We start from the raw sequence: 18,606 nt of genomic DNA on the forward strand, positions 1-18,606 counted from the left end.
TCCTCCAGGCAGCACACTGGGAACAGGTAATCCTACCTTAAGAATTTGGCCTTAGAGGTTCTAATATGAAGCTCTTTGAAGCCAGGAACATTTCTGTGATTTCTATGGTCAGGCCCAGAAACAAAACCCTGAGCTCATTGTTGCTGTGGCAGATACACCCTTATTTCAAAAAGCGTTTTCCTTTGGCTGCACCTGAGCAAAAGTGGTGTCCTGGTGAGAAAGTGTTTGGGCTGGAAAAAAAGTACTTTTAGCCTTCTGAACCACCCCTTTGATTTCTCATGCGTTAGTGCAACCCACACAGAACAGAGCCAGGCTGGTGGTCTGGTGAGACAGAACGGCTGTTGTTCCTGTGCAAAAGGAGACAACCATCTCCTGGGGCTCAAGCGACTGTGCCTCCATGTCTTCCAGGTGAATCAGGATGGGGATGGTCACGCTGACAAGCCCCATCACAGCCCTTCAATCTGTCGCCCCGGGGCAGCCTCGGAGGCATCGGAAGAAGTAGGGCACCCAGAGCAACACGGGGGATTTGAGACCCCATCCAGAGGAGTTTTAATTCCTCTGGGTCAGATCTGATCTCACCTTCAGGTGGTGTTTTGTCAGTCAATTTGAAGAGTGCTGCCTGCTTCTTTTCCTTCAGCTAGGTTTTCAAAGGGTAGTAAAGCACTTGCCAAGGGTGAAGGGTGGCTGCAGAGACTGACAGGTGAACCCACCAGCTGCCCGCCCTTCGCAATTGCAGATTTCTGAGAACTGAAAACAGTTCTTTTATCTTTCGGGGTTTTTTCCCATCTCTCTTATCAGAGTGTTTAGAGGAAAGGGACATTGTCCCCAGAATGACAGTGGCGTACCTGTGGGAGGATGGAGGAGGCATCATAGCCCTTCTGTGGCGGGGCCCACCATCACCAAGATATCTCAGGAAGTCCTCTGTCACCACACGTTGTCATCCACTCCTGTTCACCCCGTGGATTTGGGGTGGGTTTTTTTGCCTCTCCGAGTGGAGTTATATTTGGAGAGCTAGGGCAGGGTGTGCGCATATGTGGGGCTGTATTTCCTCATAAGGTGATACCAAAGACAAGCTGATTCGGGTGCCTTGATACGTTATTCATTGCCTTTGTCCTCACCTTGGTATCTGTTCCCTTTCTTCACCAGGAAAATGGGAGCCACTGACCCAGTGTGACCTGTCTCTAAGGTACAAGAAAATAAAGACCACCCGTACCAGTCCCTCAGACACCTCCCAGTATGGATGGCCTGGTCGAGCAGAACAGTGTGCTAATGCACAATAAGATTGCTGAAGCCGGGAAAAGGAATGGTTTAATTAACACGAGGAACTTAGTGGCAGAGAGCCGAGATGGTCTGGTCTCTGTGTACCCAACCCCCCAGTACCAGAGCCACCGAGCGGGCAGCCATTCCTCTCCGAGCTGCCTTGAGAACGGCAGGAATGACCCCGTGCAGCAGCTCCTGGACCCCAACATGCTGCAGCAGACAGTGGAATCTCACTACCGGCCCAACATCATCCTCTACTCGGAGAATGTGCTGCGCTCGTGGGGCGAGAGCATTGGCTCGGAGTGCTGTGAAACTACCTTCATTGAGGACCGCTCTCCCACCAAAGACAGCCTGGAGTACCCGGACAGCAAGTTCATTGATCTCTCAGCGGATGACATCAAGATTCACACCCTCTCCTATGATGTGGAGGAAGAGGAGGATTTCCAGGAGCTAGAGGTCAGATGTCATTTGGGATATGTGGGGAAGGCTGGGGGGAGGAGGGTGTGTTTGGGGTTAAGCGTACAGCCTCCAAGAGCTGGTCTGCAGGGCATCAGCTGCTTTGGAAGCCGGTCTGCATGGGATCAGCTGTATCACTCTCTCCTCCGGCCAGGACAGTGAGCGATCGCTCATCTTTATTTGTTGGGTAAAGTCCCAACTCTGTCGATACTAATGGCAAAATTCCCCCTGGCCCTAATGGAGATCAGCTTTTCCCTCCTGCCTCTGAATGGGCTGGTCAGAAACTGAAGAAGACCCATGTGCTTAGATGCTGTGTAAGGTTGGGGCCAGGAGCATCTGCCCACGTACGTGGAGCTTGTTTTACTCAGCAGGCCAACATCATCTCTTACGTTCTCCTGACTTGAACTGGGCATAAAGCAGATTGTTTTGCATACTGGCTCAAACACGAAACATTTCTGTCTCTGAATGAACACAAAATCAGAAGTCTTTGGGTTTCAAGCTGCAATGAATCCCATGTCTCTGAAATAAAAGATTTTTCTTTGATGGAATGAAACACTTCATTAGATCCCAAATGCAATGTTTTCTTTTAGGTTCCTGTGCTTCATTGATTACTCACAAAAGTAAAGTAAGATACATTTTGTTCTCAAGTGGAGCAGACTGTGGAAATCAACTTCCTTCTTTCTTAAATGATGCATTTTTTACTTTAAAAAATCTTTTTGGTTTGGGCTGAAACCAGCTGCCCAAGTGCAGCACAGATTTGTGTTTGCCGGTGTGTGTGGGAATGGAGGGTGTGCATAATGCTGCTGATCCCAAAACTTTCTCCAGCATTAGTCACAGACTCCTAACCTAGCAAAGACCATTTGGCTGTCTGAAGCAAAGCCATAGCTTCAACTCGAATGTCCGAGTTGAGATTGAGAGACTATTTGCTCGTGTTTCTCTGTTGCAGGGGTTTTCTCCACTGAGACCTAACGAGTCCTAAAACTTCTATTTTCACCTCCTGTAATACCAGTGTCTCACCCTGTGATCAGCACAGGGGCAACCCAACAAGAGCCTGACTTCTCTTTTATTCTCTTTTCTCTCTGTATTGATAAGGTAGGAAGAGAGAGGTGTTTTTCCCGGTGTGTGCCAGTAATGCAGTATTCAATGCCTCCGCAGGGAGACAAAAAGTTTCTCTCTGAGGCATGTGAGGGTGTTAGCTCAAATCACACCCTTCTACAGCATTTCAAAATTGGCTGTGGGAAGTCTTGTTTTCTTAATCAAAACAAAATCCCTAGTTGCTGCCTTTTTGCCCTAGTTTCTCTCATGCAGTAGTGATGCAAGTGACTGCAGCCTAAAGTGACTGTAATTGCCTAATGGTGTTATTGACACATCTGGCCTGACATATAGGCAGCAAAAAAAAATGTTTCCCGCTTGTCAGTCTAAATCCAGCAAGATCTTCTTTAGCCAATTGTTGGAGAATAAGCTAAAAAAGGCCGGGAAAATAAGCAGGACAAGGAAAAAATGTTTTGTACCAAAAATCTTTTCCCTTTTCTTGCTGGGTGCCTTTGCAATGTAGGGCCCTCGATCTGGGTCTCTCTTCAAAGTGGTACTGTAGGAGCTTGACCAGCTTTTCACAGAAAACATTTGTTTCTAGAAAACCACCTGTAAAACAAAGTCTGAGGAAAGTGACTTCATTCTTCCCCTCCCCAGATCTCAAGGGGAGAAAGGAGAGACTCTTTGCAAATTTTGGTACCGTGCTGTGACAACGTGTGCACCATTTTCCCTGACTCCTCCTTCTTTCTGACCTATTTCTCTGGACTGTAGGCTCCTGAGGTCATACGCGTCCCTTCTTATATCGGTATACTGCATCTGGCACCACGGATTCCCAGCCTCAATTAACCATGCGGGATGTTACTGTGCTAATAAACAGAGAGGTGTACGGACAGACATTCTGACCTACATGTACAAAGTGCTCAGAAGAGGACGACATTCACAAAGTACACACCCATGTGTCTTCCTCTCTTCTGTATTGGGGTTTCTCCTCCACCAGGAGAATGGAGCAAGGGAGGAGAAAATGAGGCAAGGTCTGGGGAGGGAGCTGCCTGACTGGAAACATGTGCATTGCTAGAATTGCTAGAAGCCTCTGCTTCTAGCCCAGTATCAGTCTCCATCGCTGTGCTATTCGGCCAACCAAGTGCAGCGCTGCAATTCTCACACTTCTCCATGAACCAGACCCAAATGACCAACTTGCTGAGCAGCTGCACTCAGTACAAGGGGTCTCAGCATAGGGAGTAAATTCCATCCCAGGAAGGTCCAAATTCTGTGATTGCAGCCGGTCATGCAGAAAGATGGGGAGGAGAGATGCATTTGACAGCACAAGACCAGCAAAAAAGTGACTGCTGTATTGTTCTCTTCTGGTTCCCATGTGGACGGATGCTGTATCTATGTGGCCAGATGCATGCGGGCCTCCTGGGCTTGGCTAGTACAGAGGTACATTAGAGATGTAGCGTCACGTGTTGAGACTCCAGGAAAGGAAAAAAAGTATTTGAGGACAGCAGTCACTGAGTAGGGGAATGAACTGTGCCAGACTGTTAACTACATAAAAATTTGCCTATCTGTCCAAATGAGAAAAACAGCACCTGAATCACGTGGCACGAGTCTGGCTCACTAGAAAGCTTTTTTCCCACCAGTTACTGACAAGAAGCAAATGCTTTTTTAAATTACTAATAGATTCGAAGTGGGGTAGAAAGGGTTAGTACCAGGACTGGGAGCAGAAGTTAAAAGGAAAACAATGAGAGAGGGCAGAGGTGCGAGGTTTTGCTTCCCCACTGTTAGAGTCTTGAAGGATTTGATTCTGCCATCGAAGATGCACAGCATGTTGCTGAGTATCTTGCCACATTGACTGTCATGCCACGGCTCATCAAGGGATGGGAGCTGCACAGTATAAGAGCAGATCAGGGCTCAGTTCTTGTAAGGGTTTTTTGTTGTAACATACTTGCTTTGGCACTTCTTTCTGGGAGAAAACTCTAAAAATAGCCCCTTTTTGCAAACATTAGCAAAGAGGGGAGCTTTGTGCAGAAGAGCTGTTGTCTCTTGAAAACTGAGGGCTACCGCCTGTTCTGCATGTGTCCGAGCAAGGCAAGTGGATTCCCAACTCGGACATCTCAGTAAAATGCCTTCTGGGAGACAGAACAACCTTGGGATTGTGAGCCGTTTCTCTTCCCCCACATCTCTCTGGCACTGCCTGTCTTATTGCAGAGTGCCTGCCTAGGGGTTTTCAGGACTGGGTATTTAGTTTCTTAGAAATGCAGAAAAATCTAACTCATCCTTTTGTAGTGACCCCCTCTGTGCAATACTTCCAGGAGTCCATGGACACATGCAGAAAATAGCTTTACTGCTGGTCAGTGTGTTTCTGCCGGGGTTTCGTTTTTGAAGAGAGTTGGGCTCTTGATAACCAGAAAGGTTGTTCTCTTGCAGAAAACTTTGCTGCAGAGAAAGTTTTTCTGAAAAAAACCCGGCTATTTTGACTGACAGCAATTTGGTTTTGGATTGAAGAGCTGACCCAGCCAGGCTGCAGGGGTTGTTGCTCTGTTACCTGTCATCCCCTTCAGGATGGGTCTGTCCAGCTCAGCAATGACTCTGACAAGTTGCCTAGAAGGAGGCACCTTCTTACCTCCCCCCAAGCCCAGGGACTCTGAAGAACCTGGGAGATGCAGCAGAGGAGCAGGAGACATCCTAAGCAGGGGTCCTGCACATCGCTGCAACAACATGGCCATGTTTAAGTCTTTGGTTGTTTTTTTTTTTACTAGCAGTGTTTCTCAGGTGTAATGTTATTCAGACTGCCTACAAAAATCATAATTGTCTGAAGGGAAAAACATTTCTGAAACAGCTGTCATTAGCATATACAGCCCCACTTTGCTCCAGCAATTACCAGGCATAAAAGCAGAAGGCTGCGCATTCTGTCAAAGCTTTAAACTTCTCTCCTCAGTGCCCATCCCCGAAATCAAATGATTTCTTATTTAGGTATCTCTGGAATGCTTATAAATATCTTATAAGTTCTTTATGCCACAAGTAATGGACAGACAACTTGTCAAATATGGCGGCAGTGAAATATTACATGAGTTGCTGGCTGAAATACCCTCCTGTTAGAGTTCATGTGTAAATGCAGTGCCATCTTTTATCCAGAAACATCATTTGTCATATTACACTCCTGTTAGTTTTCCTCCTAACCCCTAGATAGATGGCTTATTTAGAGAAACCCAAGCTATTGATGGCAGCAAATTGAATTATTCATGTGTCGCATAAAAGAATACATCTGAGCTCTCTCTTAAAACCCTTTTTCTTTTTCCCAGCAATGTCTGAAACAGTCTCTGAAAACGAAATAAACAGAATGTTCTGGGGAGTGAAAGAAGAAAGGAAATGTAGTGCTTTCAAGCTAAACCTTCCCTCTTTTTTCCCCCTACAAATGCTGCTGTGAAACTCATCCTTTGGACGGGAGCATGAAAGTGTAGAGACAGAAGGTGGATCCTAACCCATGTCCTGTTCCATCTAACCCCTCTTCTCAGTGTTCCCAAGCACCTCCTGGCCGTGTCTCTTATGCAACGTGAAGAGAAGGCCCTGGAGGGGTTTATGCACGTCGAACCCCACGACATGCATGCTTTCTCTCAATGCTTCCAGCTTGCACAGGCTTGGATGGTCCTGCATTGCGCTGATAAGACCTGAGCTGCTGTGTCCTCAGCCTCTCCTGGGAGTAGGTATCCAGAAAGCATGTTTGGACACCCCCTTGGGGAGCTGAGCATGGTGGGGTTCCCCTTCCAGAGAGCTCTGCAGCATGGGCGAAGAGGCAGTCTAGTGCAGACATGGGAGGCTGTAGCACAGATGATATCCAAGGCAGGTCTTGCATGCTTTAGGTACTTGCTTTTATGGCTATTTCCCTTAGGGTCTTGCACCTTGTTTTCACTAATGAATTCACTGGTCATCGCAGCTCTTGTGAGGTGGAAAACAGTATTTTCTCCATTCTGCACCTGGGGAACTGAAGAAAAGGGTGCAATAAATGTCTTGCCCAAGCTCACCTAGGGATGCGTTGTGGATCTGGGAATGTCATTTTGGTTTCTTTTGTCCCATGGCACATGCTCAGGGACATGGGATAAGGTCACAGGGAAATATGGAGGCATTTGGGCTCTTAGACCCGCCCAAGTTTGTGGATTGTGTTAGTTTCTTTTGGGTACTCGGGTGGCATGCCAGTGGAGAAGAATTCTGGAAGGACTGCACAAAACTGACTGGTAAAATGGCGGCAGATGTGTTTCAATGTAAATAAATGGAAACTAGTACATTTATGGAAAAATAATCTAATCCATGTGAACTCAAGGCTGAGCTTGTAACTGTGAGCTACAACGCAGGAAAGAGACCGTGCAGAAATCATTGTCAGTGCTGTGAAGTCCCACAGAACAGTAAGTCAACAAAACGTTGGGTATCTTAAAGAGCAGTGTTGGCAGCAAGACAGAGCGCCGGCAGCATTTTGCCACTGTATTAAAGCTCGGTGCAATCCACTTTCTTAAGTGGGGTGGGCGATTGTGGTCCCTACTTCTTAAGGACATCGTGGAGATAGAAAAGGGCAAAGAAAATGATCAAGTGGAAGTAGCATCCTCCTTACAAGAAGCAGTGAAAAAGGTTGGGACCTCCACTTTGTAGAGAAGGTGGCCAAGGGGTGTATGAGCCGGTTGCACAAGACCATGAAGTGAAGGATGAGGTGAATGCAGACCCACTGTTCGCCAAACCTGCAATACTAGAAGCAGGGGACACTTGAGGGAGCTAGTAAGAGGCTGGCTTAACACAGATAACAGAAAATCATTGTTCACACATGGGGTAGTGAACACTTGGTCACTTGCTGCCACAAGAGGTTATGGCGGATCAGCAAGTTCAAAAGGGATTAGACAGATTATTGGATGAGGAATCCATAAACAGGTATTAAAAGGAATTGGCAAAGCTTTTCTTTCTAATACCTCTTACACAACAGTTGTGGGTGCTGAGGGAGCACAAGGGATGGACTGCAAAGTGTCCAGGTTTATGTCATGTCCTGCTGCTGCTGTCAGAGGCAGAGCATGGGGCTCAATGGGCCATTGGTCTGACCCCATAGGACACACTTTATGTCCCTGGATTCCTTCACAGGCACATTATTAACAGGTTACAAAAGTGATTACAATTCATTTTCATTTCATTTATTTTTCTCTTTTAAAGGAGAAGCCACTGGATTCTGAAGATACAGAGCCCTGCCAAGGGATATTAACCTTTATTAGCCAGCCCTAGGTGAAGGGAGCATGGCTGGGAAGTCATCTTCAGCAGTCTCCAAGTGCCCTCCTATGAATCTTGTTAATAGCAGCCAGGGCTCAGCGATTCCCTTTGTCATCATCACTTCCCTGAGTTTTCAGACTGATGCTATGCAGTGATGTCCCTGGGCTCCAGCCCGTAAGTGGCAGGAGCTCTGGATGAGCTGCACACTGTCATTTGCAGAAGGTGGGGTTGTGGCACACTTCTTTAAGGACTGCACCACAAAGGAAGCTGTGTCAGCTCTGAAGCAAAAAGAGGACAATCGTGAAGGGCCACCCCACCTGCCCCAGCTTGGGTGGTGTACTACTGCTCTTCATGCTGAAGTGGCTCAGTGAAGAGGGGTATCTCCCTAATCTTCCTCGACAGGCAGTGTTGAGACCATCTGCTCTGCAGGGACCACCTGCTCTGCTCCTCCTGGCAGGAGCCTCTGTGTCTGCAGACTGTGGAGGTCTTCCTCTCCCTGAGTGGGAGCCCTAAAGTGATGCCCCGTGCCACAAAGAATAACATTGATAAGTGCATTGCGTTCGCCGCAGCTTCACCCTTCTCAACAGCTGACAGCGTAAGCTGCTGAGAGTCACTTCTCTGTGGTGGCTGCTGACCCACCTGCAAAGGCATGAGTGTGCTGCGATACTCATGTCCCTTCCCCATGAATTCAAAGGGTTGTTTTGAGTCCCTGTCACTCACACAAAGATTAGGGATATTTGCTTTATAGCTGTGATTACTGCTCTCCCAGAGAAAGAGTGGCATCTGGCCTATTTTAGTATGGATCTGTTTATTGCCGTCTGCAGTAATCCCCTTCCAGTGGCAATGTGTTGAATGCAAGTTACTGACGAGCTGATGAGCTATAGGCAGACTGGCTGTGGGTGTCTAGAAAACATCACAAGGAAGATGATCAAAATCCAGGGGGACAGGAGGAAGAACGGGCTTGGACAACTGCATTTTTTGCCCCTGATACATTTTGGGCTTGCAAGGTTATATATGAAGAGCTTTCCAAGCAAGGAGAGACCTCTGTGAGCCCATTCTGCAAGGCTGGCTGCTCGACTGACAAGGCAATTTAGGCTGGGAGTTGGGAAAACAAGAGGAGCTGGACCAGGTCAGGGTTAGTGGATTATGGATCCTTTAAATACCTTTAAAATTTAAGGGGAGCAACTGCAAAACTCAAAATGGTAAAAAGAAATAAATAAACAGGCAAAATAAAATAAATAAATAATACATTACCAGGACAAAGAATCCATGATGGCCACAGGTTTTAGATTCATCACCTCTTAAGTAAGCATCAGCCAGATGCTGCTCAGTGACAAGCAAGTGTGTTGAGGCAGAGGAGTGACAAACTACAGCCCTTGGTGGGAGAGCTACCATCCAGCATGCTGCCTTCGATGTCTGCTGCATTTAGGTGAACTCAGACTGCTTTCAGAAGAGCAAAGGGATGCAGAGTGCTGGTCAGAATAGGGCATCATGTTTAACTGCATTACTGAAACAGGCATTGTGTGGAGGGAAACAGAGCACATATTATCTTATATTTGCATCATGTGTTGGTCTTTGTCAAAAGACAGACCACTGGACCATCTGGATTTGAAGCAGATCCCACAGGGCCATACCAGAAATTAGTTCAGTATGCAGTGTGTGCATGTTGCTGAATTGGTTGCTTTGAAGGAAAAAAGGAGTAATACCAAAAGGGCTGTTTCCTGAATATCCATCAAGGGTTGCTGGCAGCTGTGGTTCACAGCAGACCTTGTTGTCTGACTTCTCCAGTGTGCCTAGCGTTTTAATACTGGAAGGGACTATGTGACCATCAAATCCAGCCTCCGGTATGTCACAGGCAGCCCACAGCAGGCTGTCTGCAGAGCCTCTGTTCACTCATAATGTCTCGGTTAAGGTAAAGCACATAGCTTTTAGGGATAGCTAGCCTCGATTTAAGAAAGGGCTCCATGCAATAGAAAATCCATTACAACTGCAGAAAAGTGTTCATCACCATCTCTGTTAAAAATCTGCACCTTGTGTCTGCTCTTCATCTGTTTTGCTTTCAGTCACTGGGGTTTCTTCTGTTTTTATGCCAAATGAAAGAGCTGTCTCTGATCAGAAATTATCTACTCATGCAGACACTTACAGACTGTGATGAAATTGCATCTTAAATTTGTCTTACAAGTGAAGCTGGCTTCTCTGCTTTCTTCCTGTGTAGATGATTTTCTGCGGCATGACACATGTACCTGCCTTCTGATTCCTGATTTCTCCAACATACTTGGGAAATGGTGGTACCAGAACTGGACCCATTATGTACGTGTCTGTAGTACTGTACCTTTCCTTCCCTCTCCGTGGATCATGTTCATTCCTCCTGTGGTGCATCACAGAACACGTTTATTTTCAGCTTGCTCTTGACTGAACACTGGTCCTTCTTGGGGTCGCTGCCTCATGAAACACAGTCCAAAGTGCACACCCCGCATTCAGCTCTGTACAGACAGCCTTGCTCTGTGCCGGGTGATTCCTGCTCCCAAGCCATGGTCCTTTCAGGAATGCGGTGTCTACGTGATTCAGTATCCCATCTTAAATATCCTCTTCTCTGTACCCTCCCTTCTGCGCTCATTTGCTGAGGAAGCATTACTATCAACTGAAGCAGCTAGTTGAATTTCACGGACTAAAATTCATCGATGTTTCGGCTTCATCCTATCAGTCTCCAGGGTGGCCACGTTTGTGGTTATGTTCAAGGCTGACTTCTTGCACAGGTCATTTAGGAAGTGTCAGAAGCAGTCCCCTTGAATACAGAGGTCAAGGTTTCCTGTTGGATTTTCTAGCACCCAAATTTCAGCTGCTGCAAAATCCCACGCGTTCCATGTCTGAGAAGTAGACACCTCCCTTAACCCAACAATGTTCATTTTTCCTCTTCATCCTTTGTCACATCCACAGTTTCTGCAGCAATCCAGCTCATATCCTGCCCACGTCGCTTGTGCCTAATGCATTTTAGGGCTGCAGAGATGTGCAGCATTGAAAAACATGCATAAATAAGGCAGAGTCGAAGAGCTTGTGTGGGGGCATCCCAGCTGGTTCACCCAGTGAAAGCCTTCCCTCTGGTGGTGTCAACTAGTCCTCTGGGGAAACAGGCCACTGTCTTCAGGTCCTTTTCCCGCAGGGCAGGGCAGGGCAGGGCAGGGCAGGGCAGGGAGGGGGAGAGGAGGGGAGAGGAGGGGAAGGGAAGGGAAGGGAAGGGAAGGGAAGGGAAGGGAAGGGAAGGGAAGGGAAAGGAGGGGGAAAGGAAGGGAAGGGAAGGGAAGGGAAGGGAAGGGAAGGGAAGGGAAGGGAAAGGAGCTGCTTTCTTTCTTTGTCATTCGCTGCGATCAACATTCATCTGGGCAGGGCACTGTGCTTTCTGCAGGAATTCATGCTCTGAGGAGATGTCCTCTGGGGCTTGCTCTCTTGATAACTCCAGTCTTGCCAGCACTCCTGAGGTCTGCACCTCTTCTTCATAACAGCCACAAAAAGGCTTGTGGATAAACTGAGACTGAGATTGCTTTGTTGTCTTCTCAGCTGAACTCCAAGTGTATTGGTGAGGGACACGCAGCAGTAATCAGCGAGCATGAGGAGGGTTGTTGTCATTGTAATAACTGCTTTTGTGACAAAGGATCCATTGGAAGCAGGAAATCCCCACTGTGTGCTCAGTAATTTCAGAGATGTATCATTTCTGCTACAGGGCCATTTGCACGGGTATCTGTTCTCACAGCAGCACCTCACATGGGCTGCAGAGAGCGCAGCTCACTTGGCAAGGGGAAGGACTGTGGACCTTGCTGAGATCACATCTTTCACGTTAAAGCACAAAGATGTGTCTCCAAGACAGAGCCTGACTTGCAGTGGAAAGGCGCTGCCTTCTGTAAATATTCTCTGTTGTGGTTAGAAGTGGTTGTGCAATTGCAGTGGAAACTGCTGGAACCAGATGTCATGTCTGAAAAGGAGTAAATCCCTCAACATCCCGAAGAGACTGTCAGCTCCTGCTGCTGCTGTTCCTTGGCACCCCGTGATCCTCCTGTCTCTTGTCACTTAGTTGGTTGCAGCTGCATCAGGATGTATTTTTCCTTGTTTCATCCTAAGATTTTTCTAGCATCATGAAGACAATGATGTCGTCTGACTGACAGGATAGAAGAGCTCTTTTCAAAGAGGATAACAACTCGATTGTGTCTTTACCACCCCAGCAAAAGCCTTGAGTAACTGGGAGTTCTTAGGAGAGTAACTATTAGGGATCTTTGCTCTGCTGATGAACAGAATATCTCAACCAAGAAAGGGATGCTCTTTGCCAGGTATTTTTTTAATGGTTGCCCAAGTTCTCTTTTTGATTGCTTATTATTTGGTTGGAGGATGCACTGGTGGTACACCTGTAGAAAGAAAAACCTGATAGTTTGATATTTCAGATTGGTTAAACTCATCTAGCTTAACATTAAATAAAGAAAAGTTTGTCTGTGCCGTCTTGCTCACCACCCAAACCTTTAAAATTAATTAGTTATGCTATTCCCTAACTTCTGCAAGAGTTAAAAGCTTTCAGTGAGATTAGTGAGATTATGATGTAATTGTGAAAAGTTCCATGTAAATTTATAAAGAGGCTGTTAAACATGAATGGAGCAGTGCTGCAGACAAGAATTTTAGTGATTATGCAGCATTAGTCTGCTAACCCAAAGTGACTGTAATTGGTGAAAGTAATTCTGACTTCTCAGCACCCCTAACGTCCAGCTCCTCCAGTGTCAGGGTGCAGCTGTTGCTGAACCAGGAACAAGTGAAGACAGCCAGCTAGGTAGCCAAAGTGTCAAAAGCTGGGTATCATGTTGTAAGAGAGAGAACATTAGGGGAGGAAGGTTTGCTTGGAGAAATGAGTGTTTAGCTGGAAGGGGTAAGAGATACCTTTTGGTGTTGGATTTCTTTGTGTGATTTATGATTATGTAATTTTTTTTTTTCCCCTTGTGGTTCATATCTGGACTACATGGTCAGGGTTTTCTGATCAGAATTATTCTGTCACTCTTGGTGATTGACAGTCAGGTCATCTGATCCAGTGTGTACTACAGGGACCGCGCCCATCAAAATGGCATTCACAGTATAACTCTACTGTTCAATTAGTATGCGCCTATAGTGACTTAATCTTCCCCAGTAAGGGGTTTTCAGTTAGCATAACTAAGAAAACTTCCGCAATTATCCTCTTGCAGTCTAAGAGCCACCTCTCCAGTCGGCATGGAAGCTCCCTGAGATGTTGTGACGCCACCACCCTGAGAATGGTTAGTCTCTTTGGAAAGCAGCATAACTGATAATTTTCTGGTTCAGCACTTGATCAAAGTTATCTAGAGAATCTTTGCCTCATTTCATCTTCATCTGCAAGAAAAGGCAATTTGAAATATCAGACAGGTAGTCTCCACAGATACAATGCCAGCACACTACTCTGCCAAGAACTGGGAAATCAAAAGCATCTTTGTTTTTGTATCTTACCTGTCATGAAGTTCAGGGAAAGGCACTGTTTCAAGAGACTATTTCAGCAATGTTGTAGATTTCCTCCCTCCTCCTCACTTCTCTTACTCATGAAAGGAAAGATTATTGGTATTAAAAATTACTTACATGGCCTGTTCTGAAAATTAAAGCAGAAAGGGAAGTCACCAAACTCAAACACTGTACAGCAGCATCAGCAGGTGTCCCTTCAGAAGTGGGATTTTATTGAGTTTGTGCCAAATGGAGCTTTGTCACTTCTGCTGAGGCATCAAGACTCCCAGATGCAGGCTGGGGTGCTCTGCCTGCTGGTGTTCACATGCACCACACAATCTCAGTGCATGGGACCTGTCTGGTCCCCCCACCTCTCTGTCCCAGGTCCCTCTGGTCTGTGGCAGGTGCTTGGCAGCAATATCTGTCAAAGCAGACTCTCCATGTTAGCAAGCAATGGGTCATGTCACCTGGTGGGTTCCGCAAATGGGTCAGCTTGGGAGGCAATCCCTTTGCCCAGTGCCAAGTCTTTCAAGTATCATTAGGCTGCCAGCATTTCCTAGGTTCTTCTGAGTCATGGCTTACTAGTGGCATATTTAGAAACTTACCTTCTTGCACATGGGTTCATTTTCCTGTCTTGCCCACTTAGCAGCCTGTTCAGGAGTTTCTCACTTAGAGCTCACTGGTAGAGTAATGTCACTTTAGCAGTTGTTTTGGCCCAAAGGCCAAAAACTCCTAAACAGGCTTCTAAGTTTCTAAGAGGGACATAAAACCCATGCCCAAAAGAGTAAGTTTCTAAATGTGTCACAAATGTCTTCCTTTCAGTGAGATTTTAACAGCATTTCTCCTACAATCAGTGAAGAACATGCAACTGCAAAGGGTTTTTTTGAGAAGATTTTTGGCCACCTCATCTCAGGCTGGAGATGCTCCCAGGCCGAGTTAAAGAGCTTTGCAGGACCCTTCTTGCACCAAAGCTGCAACTCCAAAGCCTGGAATAACCACAGCCTTGGTGCCTGTTGTTGCATGTGGACTCCCTGCAGGCAAGGAGGAAGCCACCAGAGAGCAGGGTCTCTTCCACTCCTGCTCCGCTGGAGAATTGTACTCGCTCAGCAGTGGGGCAGTCAGGTCCCTGTGGACCAGTCCTAGTAATCACTGTGAAGGAAACTTTTGCTAGGTCAGGGTTGCTGCATCTTGACCATGAGGGACTGTTGTGGTTTAACCTGGCAGGCAGCCAAATATCACGCAGCTGCTCACTCACTCCCCCCCTCCCCCCCCAGTGGGACGGGGAGAGAATCGGAAGGGTAAGAGTGAGAAAAACTCGTGGGTTGAGATAAAGACAGGTTAATAGAACAGAAAAGGGAAAATAATAATGATAATGATAAAATATACAAAATAAGTGATGCACAGTGCAATTGCTCACCACCAGCGCTGACCGATAACCAAGTAGCGATTGCTACTTCCTGGATCACGCCTACCATTCATATACTGAGCATGACGTCACATGGCATGGAATACCCCATTAGCCAGCTGAGCTGGCTGTCCTCATTATGTTCCCTCCCATCTTGGGTACCTAGCTCAGTCAGTAGGCATGGGAGCCGTCCTTGGACTAGGAGGGCACTTAGCAACAACTGAAAACATCAATGTGTTATCAACATTCTCCTCATACTAAATGCAAAACACAGCACTAGGAGGAAATTTAACCCTATCCCAACCGAAACCAGGACAGGCACCTAAGAAACATGCGTGGGCTGGTGCTTCTGCCTACACACTGTAAATCTGGCAGCATCCCATTGCTGCTGGAGCAACTCATGCTTTTTTCTCTTTCAGCTTTTACTACCTGACATTCTCCTGGCCACCTGAGCAGTGACCTTCCAGAAGACTGGCATTTGAGTTGGGAGATGCAGAGCGCCCAATGCTTACAGCTCCTTCTGCATTAGATATGTGACATGATGTTTCTGAAGTGCCAACCCACCCAGGTTCACCCTGGTTTGTCTGGCTAGAGAGTCGCTTTCTTTCATTCATGAAAGATGAACATGTAAAATGGGCCCTTTTCAGCTCCCTCCAGTGATTCCAAAATCTCTTATCATTCCTCATTTCTTGCTTTCAAGCTCATGCAATAGTGATGGAGGCTGTGACATAAGTGGGGAATGGAGATTCCCCTGGTGTTCCTAAGGAGGACACCTGCTAGCCAGTGCTGTGCATGCAGCAGGAGAGAAGAAGAGGGCTGACTTTGTGACACTGGCTGGGGTGGCTTCCCCAAGTGTCGGTGCTGAAAGGGCAGCTGCAGTCCCAACCTGCAACTTGCAGAGGTAACCCTGCCTCTGAGCTGTGCTCCCACTTCTCTCTTGTTTGATTTTGGTGCAGACATAAGGGTTTGGGTCTCTCAGCCTCCCTTTGGGGTGCTGCTAAAACAGGGCGTTAGTGCCCTGGTGAGCCTTTCAGCAGGGCAGAGAGGGAGATGCGCCACAGCCACAGTCCCAATCCTGAAGTCCTTCTGAAGGATGCCACCGGCTGGTGTGGACACTGCAGGAAGGCAGGCTAACTCCTGTGGTACTGTTGTTGTAGAGCCACAGCAGAGCAGAACGGGTGTGTGGGCCCTGATGAATAGGGTACAAGTGTCCCCAGAGCTGGCCCTGTCTAGAGACCCCTGCGTGGTAGAGACCCCAGGGTGGGTCACCAGAAACCTTCTACCATGAGTGCTGGAGGCCTGTCTTGATGTTGAGGAATTGCCCTGGCGTGACTGGGGAGAGTTTTATGGGCAGATGATCACAGCCTTGGCCCACGACAGAGGATAAATAATAATATCATTAACCAGCACCTCTACATTTCTCTCTGTTGCTATTCCAGAGCGATTACTCAAGTGACACCGAAAGCGAAGACAATTTCCTGATGATGCCACCAAGAGATCATCTTGGCCTCACTGTGTTCTCCATGCTCTGCTGCTTCTGGCCATTGGGAATCGCTGCCTTTTACCTGTCTCATGAGGTAATGTTAAAACGTCTCCTGCTAATTCAGAGTTTTGCATCCACGGAGTAGCATCACCCCACACCAGCAAGGAAAGTTCACCAAGACCCAGATGTGGGCAAGACGTTCTCCAGGGTAGTTAAACAGGTGTGTTCCCCACCTTGATATGTCTCTGTGATAGTGGTGGTTGTCTTGTGAGGTATTTTACTGAGGGAGGAGTCTACAAAATATTTTAGGTTTTAGTTGACAATGGTCAGGTTCCATGTCAGGTTATACAATGTCCAGCTAGGGATTTTCTGTGGACATGACTTTTGAGTGGAAAACACCCTTGCTATCTCAAACACTTGGATTTCCCATTGGGAAAACTGATCTATTGGTTCCCAAGCTGATCATCTGGAAAAGCAAACCAGATAGTATCCTTCCAGGAGCAGAAAAATAATTTTTGTTCTGCAGAAGTGAATTTGCTTTCCAGGAATCATTTCCTTTCCCCTGGAAAAATTGCTCAGTCTGTTCTTCTTGTCCAATTTTAATATGGAAATATTTTTTACCAGAGAAGTGACAGTGTTGTGGTTTGTTTCCTTCATGAGATGGGCTTGCTGGTTTCCAGCCTGTGCCTAACAATCACCTCATGCCCCATCATTTGTTTCGACAAGTAAGTCTTCGTAAGTGCCTGCAAAGTAATTATTGAGTTTCCCAGCTGGCAGATAATGTAACGTGACAGAAAAGGAGTCACACTGGAAGTCTCATTAGTGACTGCAAGGAAACGTTCGCTTATATTTCTATCTGCTGGTGGTAGCAATGCCTATTGCAAACTACAGTCTGTACTCCACAGCACCAAAATCATTCACCCTCTCGCCTGTCTTTCTAATCTGCCTGCTCTAAACATCTACCAGTGCTGGGTATTTGTCAAGCCAGAGCAGGGACTTCAGATCTGAAGAATCCTAGTCTTCAATATCAAAGAAAGAGGTACAGCACTGCTATTTTTTGCTTTAAATGAAGTGTCTGTCATTGAACTTGGAAGCCTCTGAGACAATTAAAGTTTGTCCAGTGGAAAATAACAAGTTTCCTTGTTTGAGTGCTATTGATTTCTCAAGTTTGGGTGAAGAGATTTGCCTGATGATGATGACAGCAAAAAGTAAAGCATCAGGTGGGATCCGCACGCACATTAGTATCCTGCCATCTGGTCCTTCAGGTGGAGCTATTCATCAGCAGTTTCAATGGCCACGTCTCTTCACACGCATGGACTAGGCAGGATTTTTCACCAATGCTTCAGCCAAGGAAGGGTTGGGAGTTTGTCACTGTTAGCAGTGTGTTTGCTCTGTGCTGGGCAAAATAGTGCATTCATTAATTTCCTGCGGTAGCGTTCCTTCAGGAGGCCTGGGGATTGCTAGCTAGTTTTATCTAAGCAATGAAAGCACAGCACAGTCCAATAAATGCAAAATAAACAGCATAATTAAGTACTAAAAATCAGTAAGGCTGAGAAGCTGAATGTGCTGAGAGCCAGTGTACAAAGGACAGGGCATCCACAATAGCTGTGAACTGATCCCAGGGCCAGCATGAATCCATAAGACCCTACTACCTTGATAGGAGCATAAGGAAGGTGGAAAAGTTCACACGAAGGCAGCGAAAGATGATGATATTGTGCTGAAGGATTTAGGCCGTGGAAAATGGAAACCTGGGTGTTGGTTTGGTTTAGCATAATGATGGGGAACTGCTGAATGTGACTGGCTAAATCTAGGAGCTGTCAGCAAGAAAGGTCAGGCAGGTGCTTTGCTTTTATTACGTTGAGAGGCAGTAAATGAATCTTTGTTAATTGACCCCTTGGATTCACCAAGGCAAGCTGTGGCTAAATCCAGCCGGAGGAAGGACTGTGTTTCTGAGGAATTTTGACTTCTGCTTTTTGTTTTTGCACTGGAAGTAGAAATTTTTTCTTCTCTCCCCACTAAAAAATGGTAATAATAATAACGCCACCCCTGCATGCTCCTTTCCTCCCATCTCTCCTCTTAGCTCTCTCCAACAGCTGAATCAGCTGAGAACTCCTTTCCCAAATCTCTCGCAGAAAGATGTTCAAGTCCCTGCTCATCCCAGTCCAGCACAGGCACGTCAGTCTGTCCGCTCCCTGAGTTCCCAGGCAGGTACCTTCGCTGCCTGCCTTCGCCTCCAGCACGCCCTGAGAAACCA

The 18,606-nt window shown here is 46.7% G+C and overlaps 1 protein-coding gene across 1 annotated transcript; it reads left to right on the top strand.

Annotated features, from left to right (window-relative positions):
- Nucleotides 1–1,150: 1,150 nt before the first annotated feature.
- SYNDIG1 (synapse differentiation inducing 1) lies at nucleotides 1,151–16,446 on the top strand (the record flags this gene model as incomplete). Its single annotated transcript, XM_009585301.1, has 2 exons — nucleotides 1,151–1,716; nucleotides 16,309–16,446. Coding segments are annotated over exons 1-2 (618 nt in total), but the record flags the coding sequence as incomplete, so codon positions are not given.
- Between the last annotated feature and the right edge of the window lie 2,160 nt (nucleotides 16,447–18,606).

Source organism: Fulmarus glacialis, unplaced genomic scaffold (assembly GCF_000690835.1).
Source record: "Fulmarus glacialis isolate BGI_N327 unplaced genomic scaffold, ASM69083v1 scaffold41099, whole genome shotgun sequence".
Classification (NCBI taxonomy): domain Eukaryota; kingdom Metazoa; phylum Chordata; class Aves; order Procellariiformes; family Procellariidae; genus Fulmarus; species Fulmarus glacialis.